Here is a 24,530-nt window from a genome sequence, read left to right as displayed (position 1 = left end):
CCACTTACCGGAAGTGTCCCGAGACACACAGTACAACGTGGCTGCCGGGGCCGAGGGGAAGGGGACGGGGAGCTGGCGTCTCCCGCAGACAGAGCCGCCCTCGGGGAGAAGGAAGAAGTTCTGCAGGACGACGTGCCCCCGCGGGACCCCAGCTACGGCCGGGAACTGCGCACCGGACACGTTCTGAGGGGTCACTGTGACTATGTTTAGTCCCAGTGAAAAAGGGAGGACCCGCAGGGCCGAGGCCCGGGGAGCGCGAGCGCCGCGGCGGGGGGCCGCTGCCGGACCGCAGCCCGGCTGCGGGGCCCCGGAACCGCATCCGAGGGCCGCGTGAACACAGACCCCGGGGCCCCCGAGCGGATCCGAGCCCAGGAAGGGGAGACCGACAGCCCCGCGCACAGCACCGCGCGGACCCCGCGTCACCGCGCACAGAGCCCCGGCGTCTACACAGCGCGCCCCTCCTCCGCGGGGTCCTGCGAGCTCGCACCCCCTCCGCAGTCCCCGCTCAGGCGGCTTCTCCTCACCTCCTCCTCCCTCGGCGAGTCCTGAGGAGGCCCGGCCCCTGTCAGCGTGGACGCGGCCCCACGTCCTCCCGAAGTCTCCACAGCGGGTCCTGAGGGGCCCGGCTCCTGACCGTGGCTGAGGCCCCAAGTCCTCCCGAAGCCTGGGCGTCAGCACAGTGGGTCGGTCCTGAGGCCTTGGAACACCTGTCCTCGCCCCGGAGGAGGAGGGCTGAGCGCGCATGCCCCGCACGGGTCGCGGGGCGGGACTCGGGCGCCCCCTGCGGGAGGTGGGGGCAGTGCAGGATGCGGTGCGCTCAGTTCCGTGGAGGCACCTGTCCCTTCTGGGGTCCAGCTGAATCCATTACATTTGGGAAATTCGAACTGAAATGGAGTCCAATTATCCCCTGACTTCTCCAGAAATAGAAACTATTAATTAGAAACCGTACGGAATTAAGTGAAATGCAGACACAGGCGTTACAACTTACACCAAAATTCATTTAAAATTGTAGATAAATTTAAAATGTAAAACTATCAAAATAAAGAGGGCGCCTGGGTGGCTCAGTCATTGAAGCGGCTGCCTGCGGCTCAGGTCGTGATCCCAGGGTCTTGGAATCGAGCCCCGCGTCGGGCTCCTTGCTCAGCAGGGAGCCTGCTTCTCCCCTGCCTGCTGTTCCCCCTGCTTGTGCTTGCTCTCTCTCTCTCTCTGTCAAATAAATAAATAAAATCTTTCAAAACACAAAAAGTAAAAAAAGAAAATGCACATGGTCTTGGGTTCAGTGATGAGCTTTAACACACAACACCAAAAGCCAATCCACAAATGAAAAAAATTGGTAACATGAACTTCCTAAAATTAAAACTTTTGTGGGGCGCCTGGGTGATTCAATCGTCAAGCGTCTGCCTTCGGCTCAGGTCATGATCTCAGGATCCTGGGATCAAGCCCTACATCGGGCTCCCTGCTCAGCGGGGAGCCTGCTTCTCCCTCTCCCACTCCCCCTGCTTCTGTTCCCTCTCTCGCTGTGTCTCTCTCCGTCAAATAAATAAATAAAATCTTTTTAAAAAGAAAACTTTTGCTCTGTGAAAGACCTTGTTCAGAAAACTAAAAGACAAGCCATGAACTGGGAGGAAATATTTGCAAAGCGCAAATCTGGTAAAAGATTTGTATTCAAAAAATATAAAAGACTATCAGAACTCAATGATAAGGAAACAAACATCCTAATTGATAATGGGTAAAGATCTGAACAGATGCCTGGACAAAGAAGATATACAGATACAAAATAAGCATACAAAAACATGTTTGACATCATCATTAGGAAAGTACAAATTTAAACAACAGTGAGACAGCACTGCACACCTATCACAAATACTAAACTCCAAAAACAAGAACACCAATTGCTGGAAGGTGAGGAATGGCAGCAACTGTCCCTTCAGAAGACATTTTGGCCATTTTTTCCAAACCTAGGTAAGTCTCATGTTAAGATCCAACAGTTGCACTTCTAGTATTTAGCAACTGCTTTGAAAAACTATTTCCGAACAAAAACTCACATGCAGTTATGCACGGTAGCTCTATTCATAATGGTTACAAACTTAAAGAAACCAGGGTGTCCTTCCATAAATGAATCCATAAGCAAACTAAGTGCATCCATGTGAAGGAAGCAGAATATGCCATGCAAAATATACCTCTTTGGCACAAGGGATATTTGGGCTGATTAATTTTAAGAAATGGCAGACATGGGAGAATCTCTGAAAACTGGGTAAAAGTTGCCATTTGGTGAGTGAAATGTACACTTATAAAGGAACGCCCCATTTGTAAGCCTGTCTCCCTCTGTATCAGGAAGAGCATTACTAAATCTCAAGAAACTCTTCCCAAAAGAGAAGGCGCAGAGTTAAAGCTGTGTAACAACCATACCCTCGTTTACTGTGCTCACCTGAGAACATCCCTTAACTGGCCTTCCCACCACCCAAAATCTTTTGGTCTTTAGCTGAAGATAGCATTTGGGTGAGGGCTGGGCCACTTCAAGGAATCACTCCATTTTCCTGGGTATCTCCCATGAATACAGGACATATGCATGATATTAAACTTTGACTTGTTTTTCTCCTGTTAATCTATTCAGCAATAAAAAGAAATGACCCATCACCCCATACAATCACATGGATGAACTTTACATGTATTTTTCTAAGTGAAAGAATCCAGTCTGAAAAGGCTGCACACTGAATGACCCGATTTGTAGGAGATTCTGGAAAAGGCAAAACTAGAGATGATAGAAGGATCTGGGAATGAATTCCGTGATATTTTCATGATTTATACCTGCCACTATGCATTTGTCAAAACCCAAACCTTTTGGGGCACCTGGCTGGCTCAGTCAGTGGAGTGTGCAACTCTTGATCTTGGGGTTGTGAATTTGGGCCCCATGTTGGGTGTGGAGATTACTTAAAAATAAAATCTCTAAAAAATACAAACATTTCTACATCCCAAATAGTAAATAATAATCTACTGAAAGTAAGTTGTTTAGGATGTGGGAGTGTCACAGGATGGTGTGGGGGCCAAGGGCAGGCTGCCCCAAATCTGCCACTTTGACATACAGATCATTTTAAATAAAAGTTACTTAAGAGACAGCCTATGCAATGAGGATACTTAGACCCTCCTCTATCCCCCTGCAAAGGAAATCAATCTCCCATGTAAAGATGTCCCTGTACCAGGAGGTAAAGAGATTTCGACATCACCAGAGATAGGAGATTTGGAGCCCATAAGGCTGTATAAACAACCCTTGTTACTTTTTACTAATTTACGACCCCAGCCCAAATTTTGTTTAGAATTCCTTACTAATCGAAGCTCCCAAGGTTAAGTTTTCTTTGTCCTGTGATTTCATCACAGGTGTAGTTTCTCTTTGTCCAAAAATTATAAAACCTGGCTTCCTTGGTCATTTCTTTAGACCTCAGGTTCATTATTGGGTCTCCATGTGCACATCATTGCACTGTAGGTTTTTTCTCCTATTTATCGGTCTCATGTCAATTTCTTTCTTCATCCCACGGTAAGAACCTTAGACCAAGGTCAATTTCTTCCTCCCCTTCAATGGAATACAGAACGTGACACATAATCTAACTGTATTAGAAACATATGGGGGAAAAAAACCCTCACTGTAGGTTGTATGACAAAAGGTGCTGACCTAAGTAACTTTGGAAATGAATGGAATCTGTAGATTAAAGAAAAAATGTACTGTACGTACACAGTGGACTCTATTTGATAAAGTTCTCTGCCATCAGAGTGGTAGCTAACAGTTCTGAAAACACCACATCTGTAATCTGGAATGGAGCAATGAATTAAATAAAGGGCCGGTGGTGAGAGCCAGGTTTGTCACTGTTAGAGTAGGAAGTTACAGATGAGCAAAGGGAGAAGATCACAATCTCCATGTGGTGGCGGACCAGGTTGGAGACATCAGTATAAACTCATCCTTAGCTTAATATGGACGCAGACGGTTCCACACAGAAATCTTTATCATTAGGTGTGTCGACATAGGTGGGAATACAGGTATATATTGCCTTGCATTGTCTACTGAGCATGGACATTTAGCTCCCACGTGTAAGACTTTAATACAGTTCTCTACTAACCAGAGCTCCTTAAAGATCTTGCTGATGCTAGAACTTGGACAGTAAGTATAGGAGCCAGGATAATCTTGACGTATCAGAAAGTAAGGAAGTACCAAGAAAAGAGCCACAGAGATGGAATGATGTCAATGGAAAGCAGGAGCCAGTGGAAAGTGCTCTCCATCACCAAAGGAGGAATGAGCCAGCGACCAAACACTGTAGTGCTGGAACATAACCTACCCTGGTGTCCACGCTGGTAAAAATAAATGATTCTTTTTAAGATTTTATTTATTTATTTGAGAGGGAGAGAGAGTGCATAAGCAGAGGGGAGAGACAGAGGGAGAGGGAGAAGCAGGCCCCCCACAGAGCAGGGAGCCCGACGTGGGGCTCGATCCCAGGACTCTGAGATCATGACCTGAGCTGAAGGTAGACACTTAACTGACTGAGCCACCCAGGTGCCCCCAAATAAACGATTTTTTAAAAAGAAACCACAGGGCCAAAATGGAGTCACTTATGTCAAGAGACCCAAGCCAGCAAACCAAGACTTACTACCTGACCTAACTGCAGTTCCACACACCCTCACCTCCACGTAAACTTTACCCTGTCAACCTGGAAAATGAAATGAATGGCCCCTTCTGTTCCCCTTAGGAGGGGGACATTGCCTAAAATAGTGCATCCTTTTCTAGTAATTTCTTTTTTTCAGTCCCCTCTCTGCCTTTAAAAACCTTCCCTTCCCTGCAGCTCAAAGGAGCTCCTTTCCATTTGCTCAATGGGATGCTGCCCAATTAATGAATTGTTCAGTGAAGCCATTGGGACCTTTTAAATTACTCAGTTGCATTTCTATTAACAGATTACATAGTTTTTTTTTTTTTACAAATGCGATTGAATAGACCTCTCCTATAAGAATTCCAAATAATGGATGTAGACATTCAGCCATCCATCAAGTAAATGGAGATAAATCCCCTCTCCTAAAGTGTGGGCTCAGTGCAGTGTCTTCCTGCTCACAAAGACACACCTTATGCACATGGGAAAAAGTAACTTCATGGTGCGGAAGCCTGAACAACAATGCCTCAGCCAGGTGACCAACGTTAACACGGACAGTGACAAGTGTTCCCTTATTATAAAGTGATGACAGAGCACTTTACCTCCCTGATATGCTTCCTCAAAACCCATAATCCCAGTCTAATCAAGAGGAAAACAAATAAATCTCAATGCAAGACTTTCTACAAAATGCCTGACCAGTCCTCCTCAACACTGCCAAGGTCGTTGAAACAAAGCTGTCTGAGAAACTGTTACAGCCAAGTAGAGCCTAGAGAGACATGAGCAGGAAAAGGGACACTGGAGCAGGAGAAGAGAGAACAGAGGGAACCTGAATGAAATATGGACTTTAGTTAAAAATAACACATCAGTATTTGCTCATGAATTGTGACAATTCTGTAGAAGACTAGAAAGAAATTAAAGGTGAAATAAAAGAAACTTATTGTACTAGACAGGAAACCCAGAGGAAATGGGTGATTCCTAGTAAAAATACACATTAACAAAAGGACCCTAAAATAAGGAAAAAACAAGCAGACCAATTATCCATCCAGGAACTGCTTCCTCCTGCTGGTTCTCTGCTTACTCTTCAAGGGTTTTCCTCTGCCAGGACAGAGAAGGAACAGGGACAGAGCTGTTCTGGAGCTCCCCTGAGACCTGACCCAACTCAGTCTTCCTCTCCCCAGTCATGCCATGCCCAGTGAAGACACCGTGCACAGGGAGTCTCAGGAATTGTTGATTCTGATATGTCACCTGGGACTTTTTGGCTTGAAAGGAACTGGACACACTGAAGTAAAATAAATTAATATTTTTAAATGGTTGGAAAAAAAATAATACTTCGAAGAGGCAAGTTAAGAGTGTGTTTGGACTTTGTAGGCCCAGGGGCTCACAATTTCAGAGTGTGACCTGGACCATCTCCAACCCTCCATCCTGCTAAGTGCTTTGGAGTGGGCCTGTTCACAGGTACAGTCTCTCTCACTGCATCTGGGACCTCTAGCAACTCTAGGCTGACACCCACTCACTGTCCATTCTACTGAGAAGGGTTTCTCTTTCCCTTGGGGTCCATGAAAAGTCATGGCTTTAAGTGTCTTTGGCGTGGCTTGGGTCACACTCTCATCCTTGAAGCCATCAGAGTATCCAGAGGACAGAGCATGGGGTTGGGTAGACTTGGATCATACGCCCATCTGTGAGGTGGGTGGAAAGTGGGGTCTGACCTCTGGAACTGTTTGGATGGGAGGCAGGTGAGATGTGGTTCACAAAGGCAAGCTGAGGTGCCGGACCTGGACATGAGAATAGATGCCGGACTGGGAAAGCAGCACTGGCGACTGACTGCACGGCTGTGGAATCTGAAACCCAAGGAAGGAAGAGGTCAACTTAAGGTCAGAGGCTGCAGCCGCCCATCCAGTGCTCTTGCTGTTCTCCCATAATGGCAAGACGCTCTTCCACTTGCTGAAAAAGCAACTTTGCTGTTGGTGGGAAACTCAAGGCTCCTGCCTTGGACATTGGGTCCTTGCATCTCAGAGACTGGAAGGCACACAGACCTCACTCGTGTCCCTGGGAGAAAGGAGGTCAGGAGTCACGCCTGCCCCCTCCACATTAATCACCCATCCCCAAAGAACAAACTGGCTCATTCTCCAGTCTCTTCTCTCCTTTACGAAGAGCAGAGACCAAATACAATGATGGTTAGGAAATTATTGCTCAGTGAAGCAGTGGGAGACTCAAGATTATTCCACAGCATGGAATCCACACTTGGCAGGCTGTTCAAAGGCCACAGACCCTGGGTCATGCATGTGGCTCTCTGAGACCATGCAGTCTCAGTGAGAAACTGCCTGCTGGGAGACACAGGTTCTCCTATATCCTTGATTCTTAACAAGTATGTATATTGAAAGTTTACATTATAACCAGGAGGCCAAAGGACTACAGGGCCAGTTTGATGTATGGCTGCTGTAGCCAGGGCTACATTCTATGTTTGGAGGGTTACGACCTCTCTTGGCAGGCAGGCAGGCTGTGAGGGAGAAGGTGCTTGTCTCAACCACACAAATGTTGGCAATGGAAACAACCCAAGGGGCTGTCTACACTGTCCATGGACCTGTTAAATTGCCAGGAGCACAGTCAGCTTAATAATTGGCCATGGGGGTTTGTCAAGACCCAGGCTGGCCTGAGCTGGAGGACCACAGATGCCTGTCTGGTTGGTCGGAGGCCAAGGACTGTCCTGTCTGAGACCTGACTGTCTACTGCTGATCATTCGGATGGGATGAAGGATCCAGCCAGTGCCAGGAGAGCCCCACCAGCCCCAAAAAGGCTGCACATGGGGGCGGGTAGGCCACTGAAACCAGACCTGTATAAATCCACATGTGTCCACCAAGTGCCCTTGTGGGAAAGGGCTGTACTAGAACCTGGGGCTTCCCAGGCAGGGAGGGGACAGCAGGACCCTTCCCAGATAGGAGAGTGGAAGGACTCTGCATGATCTCCGAGACCTTCAAAAATCCTCGACGGGGGTTGAGTTGGAATTGATAGTCAGTTGCCTGGTAGACACTTCACTCTTCTTCTAAAGCCCGACACTGAGGGGCAAAAAAAGCAATGCTCTAGCTCAACCTCTAAAGCAAGTATGACCACAGGTGAATCCTGTCCATCCTAGAGGTTCATAAACATAGAGGGGAGCTAGAGTGTCTGTGAGTTCAAGCCCTGTTGGGCTCCACACTGGTGGGGCCTACTTTAAAAAATCATTAAATAAAAATAAAAGAGCCTCTCTATAGTTTTGCTGCACCTTGCTGGTCTTGCGTTACAATCCTCTGCTATTTCCGAATAAACCTACTTGGCTGGTAAGATTACTGGCAGTTTTATTTTTAAAGTTAATACCTTATTTTGACTTATGTCTTTAGCCCTATCTTCAAATACAATCACATTCTGAAGTACTAAAGGCTAGGATGTCAACATATGAATTTTTAGAAGGACAAAATTCAGCCCATAACAAGGACCCTCGTAAGGGAGGACGTGTTCTTTGTTTTTAAAAGTCAACAAAGTGTGGAGCTTCAAAGCACAGGCGTCACTTAGCGATGGAATGGCGGCGCCATTTGAAGGCGCCCTCGGCACACACCTGCCCACGAAAGGTGGGGACTCTACGGGCGACGGCACCTGACTCAGCAGGCTGGTGTGACACGGGAGAAAGCTTCTAGCAGGAGGCATGGCATACGGTAGGTTTACCCACCGCAACAGACCCAACAGGTCCGACCGGAAGGCGGGAGCGTGGCCTCACGGGCCGGAGGGAATTCGCCACCGCAGGCGCCGGAAGTACTCCCAAGGGATTCGGGGACTGTGGGGACTCCCAGCACCGGCAAGCGCCCTCTCTTTTGCGTATTTCCGGCGCGACGGCCGACGTGATGACACCCTGAGCCGGCGCCGGTTGTGCGGGCCCGTTCACGCTTGTTCAGGGGCAGGTCCCGGAAGCAGCCCGTGCCGGGAGAGGCTGGTACTGGGGTCCGGGAATCCGGATCCTGGCCCAGCGGGTGGGCACGATGCGGCTGGGTTCCGGGACCTTTGCCGCCTGCTGTGTGGTGATCGAAGTGCTCGGGGTCGCGCTCTTCCTTCGGGGATTCTTCCCGACTCCGGTTCGTTCCTCTTCCAGGACGGAGCACCAGGCAGAGCCCCCTGCGCCCGAACCCTCGGCTGGTACGGACCCCTCCCCGGTCGTGTCCGCTCCCTGGGCCCCACTTTCGCCAAAGGACCCTCCTTAGGGGCCGCGCCTCTCGGACTTCTCGGGGCCCTCGAGTGCTCTCCTCTTCTCTTCTGGTCCCCACTCGCAGGAGTCCTCTTTTTACCGCCCCAGCCTCTCTCTGTATCCCACTACTTTGTGGCAACCAGCACTACCAGCCATACTTCGATCTCCTCCCTGGTGGCCGCGAAGAAAGCTCTCCACACCCAGGCTCCCGCCTCTCCCGACGTCTGCTCGTCCAGTCACAGCCCCTCCCCCTTCCCTGGACGAGCCGTTGCGTCACTCCCTTTTCGCTCAACAAGACACAGCAGATAAGATTCCTGCAGACCCCCTCCACCGCGTTTTCTTCTATGACATTCTTCCAAGACCCGCTTCCCCCCCGCCCCAGTAGCCCTCACCTACCCAGCAGTACACACTAGGTGAAGCCTCTCCCGATTTTGACCAGGTCCACGCAATACCAGCCACCGACCCTGTAGACACAGTTTATAGACGCTTGCCCATCCCCTACCTGCTGCACTGTGTTTGGAATCAAGCTCCCTAAATGCCAAATACCCAGGAATCTCACGAAGGGATTCCCCTTTCCCAGTACTCAACATGCAAAGGGCAATTCATGCTTAATACTGGGGCTCCTTCAGCTTCCTTGTCATCCCCGCACTGTCTGCCAATAACAGGTCCTTTTCTTTGGGTTGGGATAGGTACATATGACAGCATATGTGCTGGAGAAGTAGGCCAGAAGTAGATTATAAGGTGCTTGGGTGCTAAATACAGTTTAAAATTCAATTTCCTTTTTCCTTTCAAACATTTTTAGGAGCCAGTTCCAACTGGACCAAGCTCCCACCACCTCTATTCAGAAAAGTTGTTATTATGCTGATAGATGGCTTGAGAGATGATTTTGTGTTTGGGTCAAAGGGTGTGAAATTTATGCCCTACACAACTTATCTTGTGGAGAAAGGAGCATCTCACAGTTTTGTGGCTGAAGCAAAGCTGCCTACAGTTACTATGCCTCGAATCAAGGTAAACAGTTTGACTTAATGTGTTGTAAGTCATGACTTGGCTTTTTGGGAGGTTTGAAAGGGCTCTCTGTACTCTTACTTGGAGTCCCAATTTTAATTTGGTGGAAATTAGTTTAGTGCTGTCCACCTGGCTAGGGCAATAAAATACTGATGAAACCTCACAAGATAGGAGAGAACTGAGACCCATGATTTGTGTCTCTGGTCAAGTAGCCCAAAGTTCACACTTGATGGAAAGCATAAACTCTTTAGAGCCCAGATCATTCAGGTCAGCCTAATCCAAAAGATAGTGTCCTCCTTGCTAACCTGGTCTCTTCTTTAATCATCAGTGGGTCACTTACATTCCAGAAAGGAGCCTTTAGGGTTAATCTAGTTCAATCTCTTGACTTTATAGACAAGAAACAAATTCAGATAAGTTAGATGACTTGTCCACAACTGTGTGGTATAAATAATAACCAAACCTGCATGATCTGGCCTCAACAGTTATCACTGTTTCTACTGTATAACTCCCTTTGAGGTGTTCAGCCTAGTGAGTGTGGCTTTGAAGTGCATAGTGCTTTACTCATGAACTATGAGTGGGAAAAAAAAAAGAGTAAAGCTGTATTGATTGGCTCAAGAACTATTAAGCAACTACTATGTGTCAGTGCTGTAATGGGTATGCAGTTGGGGCAAATAGTATCTGCCTTCATGGAGCTTTTAGGCACTTATGAGAGACATAGCCATAAAGCAAATGAGCAGACAAATTAATTTGTAGTTTTAAAGTGTGATTAATGCATGATGATGAGAAAGAGCAGGATGTGATGCTCAGTACTGGGTGGGATGGGAGGGGGCTCAATTTAGATTGAGGGTCAGAAAAGTCTGCCTGAGGAAAGTACACTAGAGTTTAAACTGGAAGGGTGAGTAAAGGGGAGGTGGCAGAAAGGGACAGAGGAGCTTCAAAGTTTGTGAATATGTTGCTGGCATGGTAAAATTGTCTCTGGTTGAGCCTTACATCTATGGCTGATTGTGTGACACCTTATTTGGTGAGAAGGAGCCACGTCTTGATTCAGTATTTAGTAGGTACTCGGTAATTGTTTACTGGATGAATAAAACTATCTGGGATTCAAAGGATTAATACTGCATCTTTCATTGACTTATTTTCTTGAGTTTCCCACTGTCTGCAACTTTTGGATGTAGTGTGTCCTTCATTCAGCAGTATTTATTGAGCTTCTTCTATGTATCACACACTGTTGTCAGTAAGAGGGATTCAGTGAAGAACAAGACAGCAAGTGTCCTATCCTCATGGAGCTTAATTTCTAATTGAGGGGGCAGAAAATATGTAAGTATACAAATAATCAAGACAGTTTCAGAAAGTGATACGTGCTGTGGAAGGAATCAGGGAGGAGACTATGACAGTAATGAGGAACAGGGAGGAGTGGGGCACCTTTAGTCAAGAAGCTCAGGGATGGCCTCTCAAGAGTGCTCATTCTGCTGAGACCAGTCTTGTGAAAGCTAGAAGAAAGGTATCCAGGCTCCTCACCATCAGGAGCACTGATTTATCTGTTCTAGCAAAGGTGTGGAAGGAACCCATTCCTCCTTCATTCTGGTAAGGAATCTGAGTAGGTTTATAAGAAAGCATGTAAATGGGTGTGCAGGCTCCAGGCTATGTCCGGACCTGCATGTCGGCTGCTGTGTTATTAGAGCCTCCTGTTTCCAGCTCGTTTGTGTCCTTTCATGAAACCAGTATTGTGCTTCATTTTGTTTATTGTGTTTTCAGGCCTTTGCAAGTTCTTGCTTCTCATTCCCCAGCAAGAGGGGAGCTAGAACAGGAAATACATACTGGAGTTAGGGTTACACAGCCCTAGAATTTGGCAGGATTGGGTAGTATTGGCTAAGGTGTGTGTCCCCTACCTTGCCTCCAGTTAGGGAAGGGATATATTAATCTTGAGGTATTGATGCAGTTGTCACGAAACGCTGATCTTAACGACTCAAGACTAATAGCACTTTCATAGCACTTTCTCATGTTAACTAATTTGTGAATGCTTTTCCTTTCTTCAGGGAATGTATAGTAACAGTAAGGAGCAGGTACTGACCAACTGACTGCAGTGAGCACAGAGCACAGGCATTCTGTCATGCGCTGTCACAACAGCCCCATGACCTAGGCTCCATGAGGCAGGCACTGCCGCCTTCTCCGTTTTCCAGATGAGGAGACAGGCTTGACGTGGTAAAACCACACAGCTGGCATCAGAAACCAAACCTGGCCTATGTGTGTCCGGTTCCAGCGCCTCTGTTGGTCACTGCTGAACAGGGTGACCAGGCCACATCCTCTTCAGTAGTCTCTGCAGAGCCCTCCTTCAGTCTCAGAAGGCAAGAAACCACTGTTCCCAAGGCCACAACAACCGCAGGACGACCTCCAAGGTGATGGTAGACTTGGGCTCTCACTTAGACTTCCTAGGGCTCCCAGCTGCCTGCATGCTTCCTGGGGTGAAGGGTACCAGGTAGTCCCCACCCTCCTCAAAAATGTCAGTGGGAACACAGCCTAGTGTGGGAAGGAGGCAAGTACCTTATAAAAGCCCCTGGGAAAAGGATGGACAGATTAGACCACATGGAAACCAAAGCCCTTTATGTGGTGGAAGACACTATAAACCAAGTCAACTGACACATGGTAAACTGGAAAAATTATTTACAGTTGACATCACAAACGAGATGGTAAGCTCATGATGTGTAAAGAGAATCTTACCAAGGACAACAATCCAATGGCAAAGGATATAAAGAAATCCACAAAGGAAGACATTGAAATGGGAGTAAACATGAAAAGATTCTGTACTAGTAATCAGGGCAAGGCGACCTAAAGCAATCTGTAAGCGCAGTTTTTGTCTGTCACATTGTAAAAATGTAAAGGTTGATGATGACCTCTTCTTCATATGAGATGAGGTAGACAGGTACTGTCAACACTGAGCCAGCCCCTGCACTGCTGCCTCTCTGGTCCAGTGTGCTGTGGCCTCCAGCCAGGACTGTAGAAGTCTCCCAGCACCCCCTCGTCCCCAGGCCCCATCTTCAGGCCCTGCGCTCGTTTACATCTGCCTACTAACCCAGGCCTCAAGGCTGCCTGGTTCTGTCCCTGTTCACCTCTTCATCCTCATCTGAGCTGTCATTCATCTGCATAGCTCACACATCCTGCAAGCATGCTGCCCTCCTTCAGCCTTGGGGCTTTCACAGTTTGCTGTGTTCCCCTGGAGAGCCCCACTGTACCTCCCTTCCCCTCCCCTAGATGACAGGTCAGCCTTCAGGTCTCAGCTCAAATGGCACTTGCGTTGCAAGCTTGTTAAAATTCATGTCCATTAAAATGGTCTTGGTCCAAATACTGGAGTACTTTGTAGCTGCTAAAAAAAAAAAAAGTAGTAGCTGTGTGTTTTCTGGGAAGAGAAGTTCAGGATATGTTATTGAAAAATGAATACAGGTTGCAGAATGGTTTATTACCATTGTATATTTGTGATTATACACATACAGGAAAAATATGAAAGGGTACTTACCCAAAGTAACTGGTTACCTATAAGTAGTAAAATTTTGGGGTGAAAGAGAGGCTCACATTTAAAAAAAAATAATTTCATTGAGATAGAATTTTCATACAGTGAAGTGCAGACATTTTTATGTGTACAGTCTGATGAGATTTAACAAATGTGGTATATCCATCAACCCCCCACCTCAACTCTGGATTCTGATCCCCCACCCCAGGAGTGGTGGTTCTTGCTATCATTTTGTTTGTTTGTGAGTTACTTGCCTAAACTTGATCTGTAGAGTCTGTCTCCCCTGGAGTGCACAGTAACTAGTGTCTGCTTATTTTTGTTTTAAATTCTGGTTTTTATTTTTAAGCTGGTCTTGTGAAAGGTCACACCTAGGTGAGCATAGTTAGTGGTTAGCCAATGACTGGTCAGAGGTTGTGCTTAAACACCTAGGCCTTCCACCCTTTGCAGGGGTCTGTGTGTGGTTCATACTCACTGTTCAGGCACCTAATACGCCTGCCCTGTCAACTTTCTGTGTGAGTAGGGCCTCCTCTTCAGCTGGAAGGAATGGGTTACTAGGCACGGTCTGATCTCTCCTGAGTGCACAATCAGCCCCATGTGTGCACGCGGCTCTGTGGGCGCTTAGAGAAATCTGCTATACCTGTCTCATTCCCCAGACCCCATTTTTTTTTTTAATTTTAATTTCCCTTTAAGTAGGCTCCATGCCCAGCGTGGAGCCCAATGTGGGGCTTGAACTTACAACCCTGAGATCAAGACCTGAGCTGAGATCAAGAGTCAGATGCTTAACCAACTAAGCCACCCAGGTACCCCTAGCCCAGATCCCTTTTTTTTTTTTTAAAGATTTTATTTATTTATTTATCTATTTATTTATTTATTTGAGAGAAAGTGAGTGAGAAGGAGAGCACAAGCTGGGGGAGAGGCAGAGAGAGAGAGAGAGAAGCAGGCTCCCCACTGAGCAGGGAGCCCGACGATGCGGGGCTCGATCCCAGGACCCCGGGATCATGACCTGAGCTGAAGGCAGACGCTTAACCGACTGAGCTACCCAGGCGTTCCTAACCCAGATCCCATTTTTTTTTAAGATTTTATTTATTTGAGAGAGAGCACAAGCTGGGGGAGAGGGAGAGGGAGAAGCAGACTCCCCACTGAGCAGGGCCTGACGATGCAGGGCTCGATCCTAGGACCCTGGGATCATGACCTGAGCTGGAGGCAGACGCTTAACTGACTGAACCACCCAGGTTCCCCCCAGATCCCATTTTTAAATGTTGGGCTTGTCTTGTACCACAAACAGCATTGATGCCTTAGGCAGCTGTGATGTTGGCCTTCCTTGTTTTCAGCACATCCCTGGCATGGGACTTCTCCGTGCAGCTCCAGGTCAGATGGACCCCTCCGGGTCCCCATGGCCACTGTGTCACAGGGGGAGGGGGAGGGGGAGGAGGGCAGCCTCTGTTAAAACACCACAGATACTCACAGCTCTTCCTGAGATTCAGTAGTTTGTCTTGGATAAGAACTTCTCAATTTGTTGTATGTCCTTGGTAAGTTTTCAAAGTCTTGAAATGGTTGTTTTGGGCAGTTCTATCCCATTTTATTATTGCTCTTAGGGGAGAGAATTTGCTGAGCTCCTCTGACATTCCAGAAATCAGGTTAATTCATATTTGCTGTTTTTGCTGTTAAAGAAGACCTGGCGAAATTATGCCTATTGGCATGATACAGATTTCTGTTTATTTTCATTGCACAGGGCGGTCCCTGGATGCCAGTGTCATGGGTTGTTGGATAACTCTAGGTCACAGGAGACACATGACCCTTTACTATGGCCTCAGACTCTGTGCTAAAGCGAGGGTGGTTGTTGACAAAATTCTATGTCAAAAACGTATGGGGATACGTCACACCCACCCTTTCCTCCCAGAAATTATGGTGCTGTGTCTCTGTGTGTGTGTGCATGTGGAGCAGGGGTGTCCCACCAGCATCCCTGGGCCAGTTTACCATGAGAATTTCTAAGTGTTCTTGCTTAGAGACTGCTTTCCTTCCAGGGTGTGTGAGAGGCTGCTCGTTCACATGGCATGGACATTAGAATTGCTAGGTTGTAAGATGAGTACACGGAGTTTGCTCGTCACACAGAACAGATTTGAAGCTTAGGTGAGGACCTGATGGGAAGTGGAGTATACAGGTTTATGTTTTCCGTGCATACCACACTTTTTTTTGCCATTTTCTTCAGTTGCTATAACCTACAGCTTTTCTGTCCATCATGGTCGTCCATCTGCCCACAGCCTCCTCCTTTATCTGCTCATTGGCTGAAATCCAGTCAAGTCTTTGAGGTCAAGTTTGCTAGTGTGCCAGAACCTGTGTGCAGCTTTCTGCTCTGTCCTACCACTGACCCAGCTTCCAGTGTTGGGGGTGTCCTAGTTTTATGCTCTCCTCTTTCATCCGTAATACGATCCTCGGCGCTCCTTCCCATGCTACGCTTTGGATTCCGTAGTCTAATTTCTTGAATGTTTCCTCCTGCAGGCGTTGATGACAGGGAGCCTCCCTGGCTTCATCGATGTTGTCAGGAACCTCAATTCCCCTGCACTGCTGGAAGACAATGTGATCACACAGGCAAAAGCAGCTGGGAAAAGAATTATCTTTTATGGAGATGAAACATGGGTGAAATTATTCCCGAGGCATTTTGTGGAATATGATGGAACAACCTCATTTTTTGTGTCAGATTATACAGAGGTCAGTTTTTTTTAAATAAGAAAGCTTTGTCATACTAGATAGAGTCTGATACCCTGTCAGTGAGAGGCAACATTGTTTTGTATGTGGCTTTTATTAGTATACTGGGAGAGGTATGGAGAGATTGTAGACTTTGTTCATGCACATAATCAGTTACAACCCAGAGACATGAACCCTGTTGGAGATGTGAACAAAGTTCTCTTGGAACACCTGAGCACCTGTTGTTGTGGTACGGAGGGTTAGGAAGGGCTTCCCAGCAAGGAGCCATTTAAGCTGTTTTGAGAAGTGAGTGGGGACTTCCCAATGGACAGAATGGGGGTGGCAGCATTGGTACGAGGCAGAGCCTAAGGGTTCCAGAGGATCCTTGAGGCTACTGGTTTTCCTGTTAGTGCAGCAGTGTCCCCAGTGGGGAAGTAGGAGGACAGATGGTGAGCTGGGTGGAGTCAGGTGCTGAGGGGCATTGCACTGTGCTGGGAGTGCAGTCTCCAACAAGGAAAAAGGGTGTGATTAGACCTGTAGTTAGAAAATTGACCCTGGAAGCAGAGGGAGGCCCCACAGAGCAGAGACAAACCCACACCAGCTCAGTTTGCTGGGCCTGGTAGAGTGTTTGCAGTCTTGCTTACGTTAATACCCTTTGCTAAAGCTCACCTCTGTACATGCAGCAGTTAATGTCCAGGAGTGAGTTTCCCTGTCCTCTGTCTTATCACTCAGAGGCCCTTCCCTTTGTAGAGACTTTTCAGTGGGAGGGAGATGGGCCAGCTGAATGGTCAGGGCTGACCAGGCTCATGGTTCTGTTGGGGGCTCCTCGACCACTAGTTGCTCAGAGCTGTATCTCTTTCCTCCCAGAACAGCCTTCACGTAGGACACACTTAGATGCCCTCAACTTGACCCCACCGGTCCCCTGAACATCTGCTTAGTGTTAATTAATTCCCAGTAGGGGTCCCACAGAATGTTTGAGTTACCTGTATGGTATCTATACCTTAGAAACATGAGGACGGTATTAGTGACAGCTTAATCTAATGCTAATATTTGTTTAACTTTTTTATGACAGGTTTTTCTGTGTGTGTTTAGGGCTTTTTTTTTGGGGGGGGTTCTTTTCAGACTCTGAGTCCAGTTACCTAAAACAGATGCCTAGATTTTAAAAGGACTGTATCACTTTTCCTTGGAGAGTGTAGATCAAGGGAAATAAAGGAAGCTATTCATACGTACTTTTCCCCCTTTACAGGTAGATGATAATGTTACGAGGCATTTGGATAAAGTATTAAAAAGAGGGGATTGGGATGTGTTAATCCTCCACTACCTGGGACTGGACCACATTGGCCACGTCTCTGGGCCCAGCAGCCCTCTGATCGGGCACAAACTCCGGGAGATGGATAGCATCCTGATGAAGATCCACACCTCACTGCTGTCCGAGGTGAGGCTCACTATGGTGCGCTGTGCATCACCATGCCAGTGTCTCCTAGGAGATACCAAGTTTCTGAAGTGGACTTGAGACCTCTGTGAACGCCACGCCCACCATCACTCAGTTCGCCTGTAAGCACAGAGCGCAGGCTCAGCTTCCCAGCAGCTTTGACTGTGTCCACCATTGGCCCATTCATCCCACTACTAGTTCCTGAATGCCTGTCCGGGCATCTGTAGAGCTTATACTTTGGCAGGAAGGACAAATGAGGATAATCAATGAGTACATAAGTACTAGGCAAAGGGGACAGCAGCTGAGAGAAACAGAATGGTGAGAGCAGCTGTCCTTCAGGATGTGTGACACAGGAGCAGAGCCTTGAAGGGAAGGAGGGGCAGATATGCCCTCTGTGAAGGTGCATTCCAGGTGAAGAAGTAGCAAGAGCAGGGCAGAGCCTGCCCGGCACATCCAGGAGCAGCAGAGGCCCTTGGCTGGAGCCCCAGGCTGAGGGGCAATCCCACTTGACACATAAGGAGACAGGTGTGACAAGTCATGTGTCTAGGCTCTCATGGCTCAGCAGTGGCAAAGACAGAAGCCAGGCCCAAATCCTCTGCCCTGAGAGGCCCTAAATATAACCCTCCTGTGCTCCATGACCTCATATGATTCTATTTGTTTTATTTATGATATTATTTGTCTTGCACCCTTTGATCTAGCTGTAAGCTCACAGGTTAAAAAAAAAAAAAAGTCTAACTCATTTATAAAGAGTTACTAATGGGGCGCCTGGGTGGCTCAGATGGTTAAGCATCTGCCTTCAGCTCAGGTCATGATCGCAGGGTCCTGGGATCGAGCCCCGCATCAGGCTCCCTGCTCAGTGGGGAACCTGCTTCTCCCCCTCCCTCTGCTTCTCCCCCTGCTCATGTTCTCTCTCTCTCCCTGTATCTCTGTTGTCTCAAATGAATAAATAAAAAAATCTTTAAAAAAAGTTACTATTTATATAGTAAAGGTAAAATCTAAAGTCATTTTCTTAACAAGATCATGTGTTCTCCTCAGTCTGAATGCAATTGAAATATTTTTCCTTTGCCTTACAGGAGAGAGAGACTCTTGTACCCAATTTGCTGGTTCTTTGTGGTGATCATGGCATGTCAGAAACAGGAGGTCACGGCGCCTCTTCCGTGGAGGAGCTAAACACCGCCCTGATCTTAATCAGTTCTGCATTTGAAAGAAAACCTGGTGAGGATTTAGGAACGTTTACTGTTTTAAAACTGTATTTTATGCATCTGTTTTCTGTAGATCGATTTTAATTTTAAAAAATCATTTTTTGGAAGCTGTGTAAGTTTGAAATATCCTGAGCAATGTGAGGATGAAAATTAATGGGGCAAGGGGCAGCCAGGATTTGGAGTTTACATTTCTTACCCCAATTTTTAAAGTACAAATATTCTTTTTAGGAATTTTGTTGTATGAATGTGACTGCCTGGGTATCTGGAACTATTAATAAAAATTACCAGTAGCTTCGAGACATCTCAACACATGGGAACTGAAAGAAAGAAACATTAAAAATTAAAAATTTTTTTAAGATTGTACTTATTTATTTGAGAGAGAGACAGAGAGAGAAAGAAAACATCAGCAGGGGGGAGTGGGAAAGGGACAAGCAGACTCCCCGCCAAGCAGGGAGCCCGATGCGGGACTCGAACCCAGGACCCCAGGATCACGACCTGAGCCGAAGGCAGAGGCCCAACCAGCTGAACCACCCAGGCGCCCCAATCATTAAAATTTTTACAAACGATCTTTTGAAACTCTGAGGAGTCCTAGGGTCAGTCAGAGCAGAACCAACTGAGGCCCAGCGCTCCATCCCGGGCACGGGCCGGCCCAGCGCTCCATCCCGGGCACGGGCCACAGCCATGTGCCCTGCCCCCACCAGCCTGTACTTCCTCTGCCTCCTCACTTTGCAACACGCCCGCCTTCACTCACCGGTTACTTCTGAGTTGGACGCTCTCTGTCCCCCTCACGTGACCCTTCAGTACCACCAGGCGTTTCTGAACCCTAGGCCTGCCAGCTCCCGTTTGACTGGTTTTCTTCCCACCTCTTGCATTGCTGTCTAGTCTTTGCGAGCTTAGCCCCTGGCCCCTTCTGGACTGCCTCCTAGTTTCATTCTACCTTCACTCCTCCGATGACCTCGTCCACTCCCATAGATTTGTCTCTCTAGCTGTCTCCTCTTTTCCGATCTCCGGACTGTCTGTTCAGCTGCCTGACACCTCCACTTGAGTCTCCCAAAGGTAGAGCAACTGTGACAGCTTCACGTCTAATCTGCCCTCTCGTAATCCCCTGCTAGCAAATGGCACCTTCATGGGATTCTTCCAGGTAGAAATGTGGACATCCCACTTCACCCTCCGTCTCCCTTGCTCCCCACATTCCAGACCATCCCCAGTCTATACATAAAACTTTTCAGTAGCTGAACTTTGGATCAAGTAACAATCCCACGTGAGGCTTCTTTCCTACCCGCAGCTTCATCCTGAACCATATTACCATTCCTCACTGTGTCCTGGCCTCTACCCTTCACACAGGTCCTCCAGGTGACAAGCTCTTCCCCATGTGCCCAACTCCGTCATTGTCCGCCCCTCAGCCTGCTTGTCCATTCATCCCTGGTTTCAGCTGACGTCACTGGCTCATCCGTGAAACTAAATTGCCCTCCCTCTGTTCGTCATTCACAGCAGTCCACGCATGCTGCCCTCCTTCTTCACTTAGATTTTAATTACAGACTTATTTGTGTGATGCGTGTAACAGCCTCCTCCTCTCTGCGCCTCAATCTACAGTCAGGCAGCGCCAAATCTTTTTGTTCATTGGTACATGCTTGTCTCGGGCCTAAACATTGCCTGGTATGTGATGGGTGCCAAAAAGGATTGTCGAATGAATGAATCTCCCACTTGAGCGAGGATTGGTTGAGGAAGAATCTCTGTTGATTTCCTTCGATCTTTTTGCAACCCTTCCTCCTCTCAGACATCTGATCTCCTAAGATACAAGTCATTAGCTCTTGAAGGGACCTGAGCCTTCCTATTCTAGGTGTCTTACTGAAGCCTGTCTTCCAGTGAGCGCACACACTACCCACCAGAGCACCTGCCTTCTACACCTGGCTTTCCCACACTGTGTACCCAAAGCAGGGTCCCATGTGGCTCCCCTACCTGAGCGAGAGCCCCATGCCAGAAATGCCCTTTCCACTCATCCATCCGGCAGAGGTGTGCTGAGTTCCTGCCGTGGACTAGGCACTGTGCTGGACACTGTGGGCAGCCTCCACCCTCAGGGAGCTTGTAATCTGGGGAGCAAAAGAGACAACTAAGCCGGTGGTTTTTATTATAAGGATGTTAGGCTCATTGTTGAACTAAAGTGCTGATGTTTCATCTCCAAGACAGGTATTTAAGAATGTCCTCCTTGGGAGGCCCGACTGTGTCTTCAGTGCCAGGAACCACCAGGGAGGCTGCACGTGCAGGACACCTGACAGGGTGGTTCAGGTCCCTGACCTCAGTGCCAATAGTGGGTTCCAAGTTTTTTGTCACTTGTTTACTCGTGTCAAGAATGGTTGTGTTCAGTTGTCTTGTTATGCTTATTTTATGAGCCAGAACGGCACTGCAAGTAGCTCGCTCAGAGTCAGTATTAATTTCAGGACAGTAAACCCCCACTTACCCTCCTACCCCTAGCTGCCAGCAACTGCTAATCTTTTCTCCATCTCTGTCGATTTGCCTCTTCTGGACTTTTCCTGTAAATGGGCCCTGTAGTACGTGGCCTCGTGTGACTGGCTGCTTTCATTTGCGTAATGTTTTCAAGGTTCATCCAGGTTGTAGTGGTGGCAGGACTTCATTCCTTTCTTTGGCTAGGTTATGTTCCACGTGATGGATAGACCACATCATGTATCCATTCATTAGTTGGTAGACATATGGGTTGTTTCCACTTTTCAGCTATTATGAATAATGTTGCTGTGAACATTTGGGAAGTTTTTGTGTGGACAGATGTTTTCTTTTTTTTAAGATTTATTTATTTTAGAGAGAGAGAGCGAGAGAGTGTGTGCAAGCAGGGGGAGGGGCACAGGGAGAGGGAGACAAGCAGACTCCACGGTGAGTGGGGAGCCCAATGCGGGGCTTGATCCCAGGACCCTGAAATCATGACCTGAGCTGAAATCAAAAGTCGGACACTTAACTGACTGAGCCACCCAGGCGCCCCTGGACAGATGTTTTCATGTGGTGGTGTTTTCTTTCTCCAGTACAGTTTTGCCCCACCTACCTTCTCTGTGCTGTTATTGTCACATATGGTACATTTCCTTTTTTTTTTTTTTTTAAGGTTTTATTCATTTATTTGAGAAAGAGAGCAAGCGAGCATGAGTGAAGGGTATCTGCTTCTCCCTCAAGAGAGATCACTGAGCAGGGAGCCCAGTGTGGGGCTTGATCCGAGGACCCCAGGATCATGACCTGAGGCAAAGGCAGACGCTTAAGCAACTGAGCCACCCAAGCGCCCCAAATACAGAACGTTTCTACTATATACGTATATTTTATATAATGGCTTTTTAAATGTGTTCTTATGCTGTTTTATAATTGTATAATTACTTTGCTTGTTTTATGGATCAAAATTAACATCTAGAGTCACTTGTTTTCAGCCTGAAGAACCTCCTTAGCATTCCTTATAATGCAGGTTTGCTAGCAATAAATAGTTTTTGTTGTTGTTCGTTTTTAATCTGGGCTATCTTTATTATGCCTTCATTTCTAAAAGATAGTTTTGCGGGGCACCTGGGTGGCTCAGTCGTTAAGCGTCTGCCTCCGGCTTAGATCATGATCCCAGGGTCCTGGGATCGAGCCCCGCATCGGGTTCCCTGCTTGGTGGGAGGCCTGCTTCTCCCTCTCCCACTCCCCCTGCTTGTGTTCCCTCTCTCACTATCTCTCTCTCCGTCAAATAAATAAATAAAATAAATAAACAAATAAAAGATAGTTTTGCTGGGTAGAAGACTCTGAGCTGACCATTCTTCTCTCTTTCAGTACTTTGGGTGCTCTGTCCCACTGCCTTCTGGCTTGCACGGCTTCTGATGAGACATCCTATCAGTCTGACTGGGCTTTCCTTGTCTTGTCTGCCAGCACTTTCATTATATGTCCGTGTGTTTTGTGCTTATCCAACTGGGAGTTCACTGAGCCTCTTGGATGTGTAGATTAATGGTTTTCATCAAATTTGGGAGTTTCTGTTTTTTTCAGATTGTATAATTTTATCAATCTGCCTTTAAATTTGTTGATTCTTCTGCCAGTTCAGTGCAACTGTAGCGAATTTTTCATTTCGGTTATTGTATTTCTCATCTTCACAGTTTCCATTGATTCTTTTCTTTATAATTTCTGTCTCTTTGTTGATAATCTCTATTGGATGACACATTGTCTTCAGACCTTCCTTTACTTGTCTATGCATGTTTCCTGTAGCTCTCTGAACGTGTATGTGGTGGCTGCTTGCAAGCCCATCTGTTACCTTTAGGGGTCTGGGCCCTTTACTGGAAGGTTCTGTTGCTTTTTCTTCTGAGTCATCCTTTCCTGCTGCTTTGCGTAATTGCTCAGTGTTAGGTGAAAACTGACCATTCCAAATAATATATTGCAGCAACTCTGGATTCTGACCCCCAGCCCCTGCCCCTGGGGCTGTCATCATAATTGTTCCCTTGTGTATTTCCTGAGCAGCAGGGCTGGGCCACTTCAGTGCAGTCCCTCTCCCGCAGCACGGAGTCTGCTGTGGCTCTCGTGCTGGCGCAGCCGCCCTGGGTGACAGCGGTCTCACTGACGCCTTGTGCCTCTCTCTCTCTGTGATGGCTGTGCCAGGCTGTTGCCTCTGTTGCCGTCACACCCAGCTTCAGGCTCCACTCATTGCCAGCCGATTGCCTGATTTTTGACAACTTATAATAAATGTGCTCCACAATCTGATGTCGTGTTTGAGCCCCTTTGCAGGGTCATTTTCGAGGCCATTCTCTGAGGTGGTTCTGACCCTTGTCTCCTGGCGCTCTCTGCGAGCACCCAGCTGGCCTGTGGTTTAGCTTGTGGCTGTCATGAAGCTACCAGCCTCCTCTCAGCTGCCCACCTCCAAAATCTCCATTGTTTTCAAGAGCATTCCTAGGCTTGAATTCACCACCTTCTGTTTCAGACAAACTCAGTTCTTTCGTGGGGAGCTTTGCTCTGTTCTGTGGCCTGCCCTCGGCAAAATGAGCCACCGTTTCTAGTTATGGGCAGTGACAGCAGTCCCTTTCTCTTGGGGGCTCTGTGTAGTAGCCTCTGGTCTTTTCCACTAGCCTCTTCTGGGGGCAGCCTCCACCCTGCAAGCAGGCTGGGGTAGAAATTATGGGGCTGGGCAGAAAAAGAGAGTTCCCAGGCACTCAGCTGGAATTGAGCCTCTACACCACATAGCTGAGGAGGATGGGCAATGCTGGCAGCCTGTTCCTCCCCGGGAGAGCTCAGAGCCCTCACAGGGACCCAGGGGTGAGGGAGCCCCATGTTCTTTGCTGCATCCTCTCAGAGCAGAGTGTGTCCCACGGAGCTACAGGGGGGAGGGAGGGAGTCATGGTTCCTCAAGTGCCTCACACTCCCCTGTTCTTACCAAGCTTTCGGAGATTTTCTTGAACAAAGATTTCTTCATTTGCTGTATGACCCTAGATGGTTTCCAGAGGCTATAAATCATTGTGATGGTGGTGGTTTTTATAATTTTTGCCAGTTATGCTTGTTTTCCTGGCAAGCAGATCTACAGAGCTACTCAAGCCACCCTTCCTGATAGGTCTTTGAAGGCTTATTTGTATCCTACAGATTCATGTAAATTTTTGTTGCTTATTCTAATAAAAATGAATCTTAAGGTGTTTATTATTCTGAAAAATAAGCAGTTTTGAATTGTGTACCATGTGATTTCAAGTACCCCCATCCTGCTACTATCCATCCCCAGAGTTCTGACCTCATGCCTCTGCTCTGCCTCCACACAGGGCAGAGCAGGTATATTTTATGGTCTTCCTCCTGCTAACAGGATGTAAGCTCCATGAAGGGAGGGAGTTTGCCTGTTCTTTCATATTCTATCCCTCAAGCCCAGAATAGT

The 24,530-nt window shown here is 47.5% G+C and overlaps 2 protein-coding genes across 7 annotated transcripts in view; one reads left to right on the top strand and one right to left on the bottom strand.

Moving 5' to 3' along the window:
- Positions 1-970, bottom strand: part of LOC148164940 (voltage-dependent N-type calcium channel subunit alpha-1B-like) — a 41,219-nt gene extending 40,249 nt beyond the window's left edge. For all 3 annotated transcript variants that reach the window (XM_088021289.1, XM_088021287.1, XM_088021290.1), the window contains exon 1: positions 525-970. The gene's annotated coding sequence lies outside the window, so the exon portion shown is untranslated. The remainder of the gene's footprint in view (positions 1-524) is intronic.
- Positions 971-8,534: 7,564 nt separating this feature from the next.
- Positions 8,535-24,530, top strand: part of PIGG (phosphatidylinositol glycan anchor biosynthesis class G (EMM blood group)) — a 44,087-nt gene continuing 28,091 nt past the window's right edge. For all 4 annotated transcript variants that reach the window (XR_003607926.2, XM_028096555.2, XM_028096554.2 and 1 more), the window contains exons 1-5: positions 8,535-8,789; positions 9,641-9,846; positions 15,848-16,057; positions 17,280-17,468; positions 18,539-18,680. Coding sequence is in view for 3 of the 4 variants with exons in the window: in XM_028096555.2 (XP_027952356.1) it covers positions 8,636-8,789; positions 9,641-9,846; positions 15,848-16,057; positions 17,280-17,468; positions 18,539-18,680 (901 nt within the window). In the remaining variant the exon portion in view is untranslated. The remainder of the gene's footprint in view (positions 8,790-9,640; positions 9,847-15,847; positions 16,058-17,279; positions 17,469-18,538; positions 18,681-24,530) is intronic.

Source organism: Eumetopias jubatus, unplaced genomic scaffold (assembly GCF_037043125.1).
Source record: "Eumetopias jubatus isolate StellerSeaLion01/CBP00866 unplaced genomic scaffold, mEumJub1_p1.0 scaffold_2, whole genome shotgun sequence".
In the NCBI taxonomy this organism is placed as follows: Eukaryota; Metazoa; Chordata; class Mammalia; order Carnivora; family Otariidae; genus Eumetopias; species Eumetopias jubatus.
Note: the sequence above shows the minus strand (reverse complement) of the source record. Positions and strands in the feature narration are given on the sequence as shown.